Source organism: Haematobia irritans, chromosome 4 (genome assembly GCF_050003625.1).
Source record: "Haematobia irritans isolate KBUSLIRL chromosome 4, ASM5000362v1, whole genome shotgun sequence".
NCBI classification, from domain to species: Eukaryota; Metazoa; Arthropoda; class Insecta; order Diptera; family Muscidae; genus Haematobia; species Haematobia irritans.
In genome coordinates, this window is record NC_134400.1 from 24,481,663 (window position 1) to 24,494,637 (window position 12,975).

The following is a 12,975-nucleotide window of genomic DNA, read 5'->3' on the forward strand; positions in this document are numbered from 1 at the left end:
CATTCATTTCCTTATAATTTACTGCAATTGTAACTTTCTTTCGTTTACATAAAATTTATGGAAGCATACTTAAAGGAGTGTATAAAATAAGATTTGTGTGAACCTATATGATGCTATTAATTTATATTGAATTGTGCATAACCAAATTCATAAATTTTTAATAAAAAGAAACATCCTTAAAATAGGCAACATTTTTTAATAAATTTAAGACGAAAGATCCCAAAAACAATTAAAACGAACACCGTTTCATAAAAATTATAGTCATTCATAGTCATTAGATTTTTTAACAAAAATTAAAATAATTCTCAATGTCAATCAAAATATTAATTATACCCTCCACCATAGGATGGGGGTATATTAACTTTGTCATTCCGTTTGTAACACATCGAAATATTGCTCTAAGACCCCATAAAATATATATATTCTGGGTCGTGGTGAAATTCTGAGTCGATCTGAGCATGTCCGTCCGTCCGTCTGTTGAAATCACGCTAACTTCCGAACGAAATAAGCTATCGACTTGAAACTTGGCACAAGTAGTTGTTATTGATGTAGGTCGGATGGTATTGAAAATCGGCCATATCGGTCCACTTTTACGTATAGCCCCCATATAAACGGACCCCCAAATTTGGCTTGCCGATCCTCTAATAGAAGCAAATTTCATTCGATCCGGCTGAAATTTTGTACATGGTGTTAGTGTATGGTCTCTAACAACCATGCAAAAATTGGTCCACATCGGTTCATAATTATATATAGGACCCATATAAACCGATCCCCCCGTTTGGCTTGCAGACCCTCTAAGAGAAACAAATTTCATTCGATCCGGCTGAAATTTGGTACATAGTGTCAGCATATGATATCTAACAACCATGCAAAAAGTGGTCCACATCGGTCCATAATTATATATAGCCCCCATATAAACCGATCCCCCGATTTGGCTTGTGGAGACTCTACGAGAAGCAAATTTCATCCGATCCGGCTGAAATTTGGTACATGGTGTGAGTATATGGTCTCTAACAACCATGCAAAAATTGATCCACATCGGTCCATAATTATATATAGCCCCGATATAAACCGATCACCAGATTTGACCTCCGGAGCCCATTGGAAGACCAAAATTCATCTGATTCAGTTGAATTTTGGTACGTGGTGTTAGTATATGGTCTCAACTACCCATGCAAAAATTGGTCCACATCGGTCCATAATTATATATAGCCCCCATATAAACCGATCACCAGATTTGACCTCCGGTGCCCCTTGGAAGAGCAAAATTCATCCGATATATGATATTTAACAACCATGCCAAAAGTGGTCCATATCAGTCCATAGTCATATGTAGCACCCATATAAACCGATCCCGAGATTTGGTTTTGGAGCCTCTTGGAGGAGCGAATTTCATCCGAGTGAGTTGAAATTTGGTACATAGTGCTAGTATATGGTCGTTAACAACCATGCCTAACTAGGTCCATATCGGTCTATAGTTATATATAGCCCTCAGATAAATCGATCCCCAATCACACAAAAATTGGTCCATATCAAATGCATAATTCTATATAGCCCCCATATAAGCGATCCCCGTATTTCAATTCTGGCTCTCTACGTACCGTGCAAAAAGTCCATATCTATTCTAATTATTTGTAGACTTAACTATACATAACTTTTTTGTCTGATATATATACCACGTATGGACTAACTCAGAATTTAGAAAACGATGTTAAGAAGTTTTAAGATACCACAACCCAAGTAATTCGATTGTGGATGACAGTCTTTCGTAGAAGTTTCTACGCAACCCATGGTGGAGGGTACATAAGATTCGGCCTGGCCGAACTTACGGCCGTATATACTTGTTATAATTACAGCAACAACTAAAGCATACTTATAGGAGGGCACACAATATAACTAACAAAAACTTCTTTTTATTGAATTAAAAAATCCATTATTTTTATACGGCTTCTTTCTCAAAGAACTATTTCTTGCTTCGAATTCGAAAATTATCTTTAAAGAAATTTAAAATACATCCATTTACTTTGAGCCCCCAAAGTATGCTTTACATTTTATATTATTATTTAATAAGAAAATAAGAAACCATCTCTTGATAAGATAAAATAAAATCTTGAAATAAACAACAACGTACATCGAAATAATTGATTCGTAAAATTGTTTTCTTTAATTACTACACCCTCTTTTCTCCATACAAACTCAATATTATCAGATATTCTTCACGTTGATTTTTTTCTTGCCAAAAAGAAATTAATGAGAAGCAGCAAGTCAAAGTGAAAGGTTATAACTCACAACAGAGAACATAATTTTTAATTGGTTTCAACCTCAGTAGAGAGATCAGGACCGTAGGCCAAAACAGACAATATAAAGTTCTTATGGTTATACACTCATTTCGTTCATTTTGTTCTGGCTTTTTTTTCTTGCCTTTTATATTTCCATAAAGTCCGTAATTACCTTGCTTTCTGGCATGACCACTACCTTTCATTTATTATTAACTTGGTTCAATAAATTTTCTCTTCCAGCATATTTTTAATAAGGTTTACTACTTGTACAGCTGCTCAGGGCATATAATAATTTTTACATTTCGTCTTTTTTTTTTTTGGTATATTGGAAAATATTACATTTTTTCTTCTTTTCTTTTTTGTATAGCAACAACAAGCTGCTTTAATGGCTGCCGCGGCCACAGCCCCTGGTTCGTATATAAATCCCATGACTGCATTGGCCACTCAAATACCTCCGGGCATAAATGGTGCTGGTCAGCCCTCATTACCTTCACCGACCATGCCCAATTTCCAAATGGGTGCCCAAACGCCCAATGGCCAACCTGGCAGTGCTGCTGCCGCAGCAGCGGCCGCAGATGGTGTGTTTACAAATGGAATGCCACCACAAACCCCATATCCAGGACGTAAGTATTTTTTTCTTTTTTAAAACATTTTTATTGCATCCAATAAGACATGGGATTTTTAAGAAGGGTGACTGAAAATTTTTAAAAATTGTAGAGTATAAATACAGGGAAACATGTGAAAAGTGTGAAGACATTTTGAAATTTTGGAAAAAATATGGACACTTTTTTATCCCTAATTTAAATTAAATTATTTTATTTTATCTGGTGATTAATCGGTGTGACTCGATTCCCAAAAATAAAAATTGCTGAATTTAGAAATAACAAAACTCAACTTGGAAATTTTCTCTCCATCAATTCGAAGAACTGATGTTTGACTTAAACTTTTCGACTATTTTTCTATCACTCGACGAAAAATAAATAAGAAAAATAAAAAGTATGTTGGGTTTTTCGACTTTTTTCGATTTATCGAACAAGCGATTTTCTACTTTTTTTATTCGTAATTCAAATCAAAAATAAAAATATGCTGAATTTGAAGATTACGAAAGTCAACTCGGACTTTTTTGTCGATTAATCGAAAAATTGATGTTCGATTTTTTTGTCCCCTGCGTTAGGTTAGGTGGCAGCCCGATGTATCAGTCTCACTTAGACTATTCAGTCCATTGTGATACCACATTGGTGAACTTCTCCCTTATCACTGAGTGCTGCCCGATTCCATGTTAAGCTCAATGACAAGGGACCTCCTTTTTATAGCCGAGTCCGAACGGCGTTCCACATTGCAGTGAAACCACTTAGAGAAGCTTTGAAACCCTTAGAAATGTCACCAGCATTACTGAGATGGGATAATACACCGCTGAAAAACTTTTTGGTGTTCGGTCGAAGCAGGAATCGAACCCACGACCTTGTGTATGGTTAGGTTAGGTTAGGTTAGGTGGCAGCCCGATGTATCAGTCTCACTTAGACTATTCAGTCCATTGTGATACCACATTGGTGAACTTCTATCTTATCACTGAGTGCTGCCCGATTCCATGTTAAGCTCAATGACAAGGGACCTAATTTTTATAGCCGAGTCCGAACGGCGTTCCACATTGCAGTGAAACCACTTAGAGAAGCTTTGAAACCCTCAGAAATGTCACCAGCATTACTGAGGTGGGATAATCCACCGCTGAAAAACTTTTTGGTGTTCGGTCGAAGCAGGAATCGAACCCACGACCTTGTGTATGCAAGGCGGGCATGCTAACCATTGCACCACGGTGGCTCCCCTGTGGTAACTTACATGAATTTTATTTTCAGCTCGCCGAAAGTCGACTTTTATGTCCCTAAGTTAAATGAAAATATTTATTTTTATTTGACGATTAATCGATAAAAATTGCTGCATTTGAAGATTACAAAAATTGACTCGGATTTTTAATAAAAAATCGAAATTCGACATTTGATAAACGCAAAAGTAATCTAGACTAGATTAATCTAGACTTTTTTAGCCCCACTTTAAATCAAAATAAATAAGAAAACATTGAAGTTGAAGCCGCATTGGACTTTTTGAAAAAAAAAAACAAAAACAATTATTCGAAAAATCGATTTTCGACTTGTTCGTCCCGTTTTTAAATCGAAATCGGGTTTGTTTTCTGCGAATACTTTCAATTATTCGATTTTACTTGATTACAAAAAATAAATGAAAATCGACTTTCGATTAATGGAAAAATAAATTTTCTACCTTTTATCCCTAATTCAAATCAAACAAGTAAGGAAAGTCTAAAGTCGGGCGGGGCCGACTATATTATACCCTGCACCACTTTGTGGATCTACATTTTCGATACCATATCACATCCGTCAAAAGTGTTGGGGGCTATATATAAAGGTTTGTCCCAAATACATACATTTAAATATCACTCGATCTGGAAGAATTTGATAGACTTCTACAAAATCTATAGACTCAAAATTTAAGTCGGCTAATGCACAAGGGTGGAACACAATGTTAGTAAAAAAATATGGGAAACGTTTAAATCTGAAGCAATTTTAAGGAAACTTCGAAAAAGTTTATTTACGATTTATCGCTCGATATATATGTATTAGAAGTTTAGGAAAATTAGAGTCATTTTTACAACTTTTCGACTAAGCAGTGGCGATTTTACAAGGAAAATGTTGGTATTTTGACCATTTTTGTCGAAATCAGAAAAACATATATATAGGAGCTATATCTAAATCTGAACCGATTTCAACCAAATTTGGCACGCATAGCTATAATGCTAATTCTACTCCCTGTGCAAAATTTCAACTAAATCGGAGTTAAAAATTGGCCTCTGTGGTCATATGAGTGTAAATCGGGCGAAAGCTATATATGGGAGCTATATCTAAATCTGAACCGATTTCAATCAAATTTGGCACGCATAGCAACAATGCTAATTCTACTCCCAGTGCAAAATTTCAACTAAATCGGAGTTAAAAATTGGCCTCTGTGGTCATATGAGTGTAAATCGGGCGAAAGCTATATATGGGAGATATATCTAAATCTGAACCGATTTCAACCAAATTTGGCACGCATAGCTATAATGCTAATTCTACTCCCTGTGCAAAATTTCAACTAAATCGGACCAAAAAATTGACCTCTGTGGTCATATGAGTGTAAATCGGGCGAAAGCTATATATGGGAGATATATCTAAATCTGAACCGATTTCAACCAAATTTGGCACGCATGGCTATAATGCTAATTCTACTCCCTGTGCAAAATTTCAACTAAATCGGACCACAAAATTGACCTCTGTGGTCATATGAGTGTAAATCGGCCGAAAGCTATATATTGGAGCTATATCTAAATCTGAACCGATTTCAACCAAATTTTGCACGCATAGCTACAATGCTAATTCTACTCCCTGTGCAAAATTTCAACCGAATTGGGGTAAAACTCTGGCTTCTGGGACCGTATTAGTCCATATCGGGCGAAAGATATATATGGGAGCTATATCTAAATCTGAACCGATTTCAATAAAATTTGGCACACTTGACTATAGTACTAATTGTTCTTCTTGTGCAAAATTTTAAGTAAATTAGGGTAAAACTCTGGCTTCTGGGGCCATATAAGTCCATATCGGGCGAAATATATATATGGGAGCTATATCTAAATCTGAACCGATTTATTCCAAAATCAATAGGGATCTATTCTGAGCCAAAACACATACTTGTGACAAATTTGAAGTCGATTGGCCTAAAACTGCGACCTAGACTTTGATTACAAAAATGTGTTCACGGACAGACGGACATAGCTATATCGACACAGGAGCCCACCCTGAGCATTTTTGCCAAAGACACCATGTGTCTATTTCGTCTCCTTCTGGGTGTTGCAAACATATGCACAAACTTATAATACCCTGTTCCACAGTGTGCAGCAGGGTATAAATATATGATTTTAACTGTCAATTAGTCGATTTGATTCGATTTTCTAAAATGAAAAGTCATTGAACTTGGAGCCACCACATTGGACTTTTTGCAAAAAAAAAAAAACGATTGTTCGAAAAATTGATTTGCGATCTTGTAATCGCAGAAAGACCGATTTCGATTTCAAATAGGGACAAAAATTAAATCGAAATCTGTTTTTTATTTTCTACGATTACTTTCAATTATTCGATTTTACTCGATTACAAAAAAAAAATTAAATGTCGACTTTCGATTAAAGAAAAATATGCTTTTATCCCTAATTCAAATCAAAATAAATGGTTTTAATTGTCGATTAATCGTTTTGATTCGATTTTCAATAAAAAAAATCATTGAACTTGGACTCGCATTGGACTTTTAGAAGAAAAAAAAAAACGATTATTAGAAAAATCGATTTTCGACTTGCAATCTTGTAATCGCAGAAAACAAGACCGATTTCGATTTAAAATATGGAAAAATTTTAAATCAAAATCGGTTTTGTTGTCTACAATTACTTTCAATTATTCGATTTTTCTCGATTACAAAAAATAAATGAAAATCGACTTTCGCTTGATAGAGAAATAATTTTTTGACCTTTTATCCCTAATTCAAATAAAAAAAAAATGGTTTTAATTGTCGCTTAATAGATTTGATTCGATTTTCCAAAAAAAAAACTCATTGAACTTGGAGTCGCATTGGAATTTTTGACCCAAAAAAAAAAAACGATTATTCGAAACACCGAATTTTTGTCAGTTAATCGAAAAACTGATTTTCTACTTTTTTGTGCCTACTTCAATGAGTTTTGTTTTCTGTGTTTACTTCCAATTAGTCGATTTTACTCGATTATAAAAAATAAAGAATGGAAAGTCGACCTAGATTTTTAGCCTTTTTCAATTAATCGAAAAATTTATTTCCGAATTTTTTGTCTCTAAAATTCAAATAATTGTGTTTTAATATTACAAAAGTTTACTTAGATAAAATCTTTGACAAAAAGTCTATTGATGGAAAACTGAATTTTCAAAAAAAAAAAATCTATTTCAAAAAAATGTAGCCTTTTGCAAATGATATTTTTTCTAAACAAAAGAAAGCTTTTTCAAACAAACTGAAGCATTTGTAGGAGATTTTTTTCTTGCAATGACTTCAAATTTTAGTTTAATTAAATTTTGTACAATCAGTGGAAGATTTTCACTTCAAATGTATCATTTTTGAAGCCAAATAAAGTCTTTAATTTTTTTTTTTTTTGCAAAACAAATGATTATTTTTTTATTTTTTTTTTATTTTTTATATAAAATTACACTCAAAGCTTTTCGGAGTAAAATGAAGCCTTTTTCAAAACAAATATAACTTTTTGCAAATGAAATGATATTTTTTCGAAACAGAAGAAACATTTTTCAAACTAACTGAAACTATTTTATGACAAATGAAACTTTGTTTCATGGACTTGAATTTTAGTTTTTGTTTTTATTTTTTTACAATCAATGCAACATTTTCACCTCAAATGCAATCAATTTCAAGCCAAATGAAACCTTTAAATTTTTTTTAAAACAAATGAAACCATTTAAAAAAATTACACTTTTCAAATATAATGAAACCTTTTCTAAACCAATGCAACCCTTTTCAAAACAAATGTAGCCTTTTGCAGATGAAGGTTAGGTTACAGTGGCAGCCCGATTAATATTCAGGCTCACTTAGACTATTCAGTCCATTGTGATGAAATGATATTTTCTTTTTCAAACACGAAGGAATTCGTTTTCAAACCAACTGAAACCTTTTTAGAACACATGAAACTTTTTTCATTGACTCCAAATTTTAGTTTTACTTATATTTTTAGTTTTTTTTTTTTTTGAATCGTTACAAAATTCCACTTGAGGATTTTTGGGAACATATCTATTATAAAATATAAAAACGGGATTTTTTCATTTAATTTAATTTCTAACAGAAATATTCACATAAATTGTAATATAAATTGAAAAAGTTTCATTAAAAAATTTTAAAGTTTATCAAATGGTTTCATTTAGTTTAATAGTTTAATACGATTTAAAATGCAATAAATAATATATGTAGAACACTTAGTTTTTAAGCAAAATTTGAATCTTTTCACGATACTATTTATTACAAATTTTCATTAATAGAATTGTACCTTTCAGCACCTTTACACTTAACCATACCACCCCAAGGCCTGCAAAATGGCGAAGCAGCAGCACTACAACATGCCTTTGCCACTGGCATGCCACCATTCCCTGGAGTTGGTAAGTGGCATTTTTAACACAAAATTCATTTTATATTTCCACAGCAAATCTAATATTTTAGTTCAGAAAACTTTGTTTCATAACAAAAAAATAACAAATTGCATAGAATGATCCTTAAGTTCTCTAGACAATCATCATTCATATAGTCTCTACCAATGCAAAAATATAAAACAGAAAATTTGAATTTCTCCTCGTTTTACTTTTCGATTATTGATTTATTAAGTTCTTGTTCTTTTTAAATAGTTTTGTTTATTTATGATTTTCTCGTTTGTATTTAATCGATGTTGTAAATTGTTTCGTTTTTCTCAGCTATTACTCTTAATAATGGTGTTGGACGTTATTACAATTAAAATATATATATTTTTTTTGTTTTTTTTCTGTTTTTCTTTTTTAAAGAATTCAGTGTTGAAAACAAACAAAAAACCAAACTAATTAATATTTTGAGGATAAAATGTCACCCACATTAACCATTAAATATAAATAAATATTATAACTTTTTGTTTTCGGTTTGGTTGTCATTATTTCGCTATATTATAATTGTTGTGTCATGCCATAAATATTAATTCTTAGTACAAAGCAAAAAAAAAATAAACAAAGAGAGAATTATTAAAAAGTTTGGTGAACTAATAATAAAAATTAAAAAAATAAAAACAATTAATCGAGACTTGAAATAATTCATTGTGGTTAAGTTTTAAAGTGGACAAAGGCAATTTTTTGTATAGATTTATAAAAATCTTCTATAGAACCATTTAATAATTTAAATCAATTAATATAATAATTTCATAATTCAATTTAATTAAATAAATAAAATAATAGATTTAAATAATTTAATTAAAAATATATTTCGATTTGGAAGAATTCAGTTATCTGCCATTTCTCTTGCTTTCATCGACGCAAGCTCTTTGCAAATCTGATTGGCAAACTTTAAAAAAAAAAGTTCAAAAAATAATTGCATATCTTTAGGCATTTTTTTATAATCTACAGTATAACTATCATTAATGAATATTTGATGTTTTTATATCTGCTCAAATCGACTTTTGATATTAGCCAAAATCGGATAATTGACAAAAAGTCGAGTATAAAATTATACAAATATTTCTAAGGATACTCTGAGAGTATATGAAGGTAGAATTTTCCCGAATATATATTAACTTGACCTATATCTACATTTCATCGAATTGTAAACCTAATTGACTTATTAAAAAAAATCCAATAAAATTATGGCATATCTTTAGGCGTTTTTTTTTACTTATCAGTGGGTCTAAGGTGACTTTGTGTAATCTTCAACTAAGACTAATCGTTGTTTTAGGTTTTTTATTATATCAACTAAATAGGCGTTGAACGAAAAAGCATCAAAAATTAAAACTAAAAAAAAAAATAATTAAATGCCAAAATTAAAAAAAAATAACAATAAAATTATTGTATATCTTTAGGGGTTAGTGAGCCTTTAATCGACTTCTGATATTAACAACTATCATGTAAAATAATATAAATATTTCTAAGGTAATTCTGAGAGAATGTGTAGGCGAGGATTTTTTTAAATTACTTTAAAAAGAATACGAAGAATTTTAATGTATAAAATTATCCGCCTTGACCTTGACCTTTCTCTTCATTTTATCGCAAGATGTTAACCTGATTTCCAAAATTAAAAAAAAAAAAAAAACAATAATAAAATAATTGCATATCTTCAGGCGTTTTTCGACTATTCAATTGGTCTAATTCTACATGATACAGTGAATAATAAAATCACAAATTATCTAGTTTATCTACACTCCACACTTTTTAAAAGATTATTCTAACTTGTTGAAAACCTCAAAAAATCGGCCTTTGCGAATTTTCATTAACTTAACCTATCTCTTCATTTTATTGCCTGATTGCCAAAATTACAAAAAAAAATAACTGCATATATTTCGGCAATTTTTCGACTAATCAATTGTCCTAATTCTATAGGATACGGTGACTGTAAATTCCAAAAATTATCCAGTTTATCTGCATCCCACATTTTTTAAAAACCGGAGAAAAAGTTGAATATTCCAAATTTTGAAAACTTTAAATATCGAGAAGTCGACTTTTCTCTTCATTCCATCGGAAGATGCCAAGCTGCGTTTATTGCATATATTTAGGTGTTATTTTTTTAATTAATGAATAAGGGATATAATGAATGTGAATGTATAAATTATGTGGTCGAACTATACCCCAAAATTTTATAGCACATTTCGGAAAGCCTAAAACACAATAAGTGGAATTTTCCGAATATTATATTGTAAACCTAATTGCCAAAATAAAAAAAATAATTGCCTATCTATAGGCATTCTTCTTGAGTAATCGACACTTGATGTGGTTTTAAATCAACTCAAATCTGATATTGGTCAAAATGGATTGCATATATTTAGGCGTTATTTTTGTAATCAATTAAAATGGGATACGATGAATGTGAATGCATAAATTATGTGGTCTAACTGCACTCCAAAATTTCATAGCCCATTTCGGAAACCCTAAAACTTGAAAAAGTCGAATTTTCCGAATATTATATTGTAAACCTAATTGCCAAAATTAAAAAAAAACAAGTATATACGGCCGTAAGTTCGGCCAGGCCGAATCTTATGTACCATCCACCATGGATACCGGTGGCAAGGTATCCAGCATTGAAATATGGGGGTCGCTTATATGGGGCTATATACAATTATGAACTTGATATGGACCAATTTTTGTGTGACTGGAGATCGATTTATCTGAGGGCCATATATAACTATAGACCGATATGGACCTAGTTAGGCATGGTTGTTAACGACCATATACTAGCTCAATGTACCAAATTTCAACTCACTCGGATTAAATTTGCTCCTCCAAAAGGCTCCAAAACCAAATCTCGGGATCGGTTTATATGGGGCTATGTATGATTATGGACTGATATGGACCACTTATGGCATGGTTGTTAAATATCATATACTACCACCACGTACCAAATTTCAAGCAGATCGGATGAATTTTGCTTCTCCAAAAGGCATCGGAAGTCAAATCTGGGGATCGGTTTATATGGGAGCTATATTTAATTATGGACCGATAGGAACCCATTCACGCATGGTTGTTGGATACCATATACTAACATCACATACCAAATTTCAACCGAATGGGAAGAATTTTGCTCTTCCAAGGGGCTCTGGAGGTCAAATCTGGGAATCGATTCATATGGGGCCTATATATAATTATGGAGCGATATCGACCAATTTTCGCATGGGAGTTTGAGGCCATATATTAACACCACGTACCAAATTTCAACTGAATCAGATGAATTTTGGTCTTCCAAGAGGCTCCGGAGGTCAAATTTGGTGATCGGTTTATATGGGGGCTATATATAATTATTGACCGATGTAGACCAATTTTTGCATGGTTGTTAGAGACCATATACTCACACCATGTACCAAATTTCAGCCGGATCGGATGAAATTTGCTTCTCTTAGAGGCCTCGCAAGCCAAATCGGGGGATCGGTTTATATGGGGGCTATATATAATTATGGACCGATGTGGACCAATTTTTGCATGGTTGTTAGAGCCCATATACTAACACCATGTACCAAATTTCAGCCGGATCGGATGAAATTTGCTTCTCTTTAGAGGCCTCGCAAGCCAAATCTGGGGATCGGTTTATATGGGGGCTATATATAATTATGGACAGATGTGGACCAATTTTTGCATGGTTGTTAGAGACCATATACTAACACCATGTACCAAATTTCAGCCGGATCGGATGAAATTTGCTTCTCTTAGATGCCTCGCAAGCCAAATTTGGGGGTCCGTTTATATGGGGGCTATACGTAAAAGTGGACCGATATGGCCCATTTACAATACCATCCGACCTACATCAATAACAACTACTTATGCCAAGTTTCAAGTCGATAGCTTGTTTCGTTCGGAAGTTAGCGTGATTTCAACAGACGGACGGACGGACGGACGGGCATGCTCAGATCGACTCAGAATTTCACCACGACCCAGAATATATATACTTTATGGGGTCTTAGAGCAATATTTCGATGTGTTACAAACTGAATGACAAAGTTAATATACCCCCATCCTATGGTGGAGGGTATAAAAATGCCTTTTTTTAGGCGTTCTTCTAGAGTAATCGGTACTTGATGTGGTTTTAAATCAACTCAAATCTACTTTTGATATTGACTAAAATCAGGTAACAGACGCAAAGTGTAGTTTGTATTAAAATGGGAATATTTCTAAGGCATCTCCGAAAGTATTGGTAGGTGATAATTTTTGTATTTAATTTAAAAGGAATACGATGAATATGAATATATGAAAGTATCCCGTTTATCTGCGCCCCAAAATGTTTAAAAGTTGGAGAGTCAGAAAGTAGACTCTTCGGCAAATGTTTAAAAGTCGGATAGCCAAAGAGAATACTTTACCACAATTTGGCAAAGATGTTAAAAAAGTCGAATTCTACGAATTTTCATTTGGTTGACCTTTTTTCC

The 12,975-nt window shown here is 32.8% G+C and overlaps 1 protein-coding gene across 9 annotated transcripts in view; it reads left to right on the forward strand.

Moving 5' to 3' along the window:
* The window catches only part of bru3 (CUGBP Elav-like family member bruno 3), a 1,184,422-nt gene that overhangs the window by 1,155,002 nt on the left and 16,445 nt on the right, over positions 1–12,975 (forward strand). For 5 of the 9 annotated variants that reach the window (XM_075304618.1, XM_075304620.1, XM_075304622.1 and 2 more), the window contains 2 exons: positions 2,647–2,902; positions 8,381–8,497. In XM_075304618.1, coding sequence (XP_075160733.1) covers positions 2,647–2,902; positions 8,381–8,497 — 373 coding nt within the window. The remainder of the gene's footprint in view (positions 1–2,646; positions 2,903–8,380; positions 8,498–12,975) is intronic. The other 4 variants (XM_075304619.1, XM_075304621.1, XM_075304623.1 and 1 more) reach the window with 1 other exon arrangement.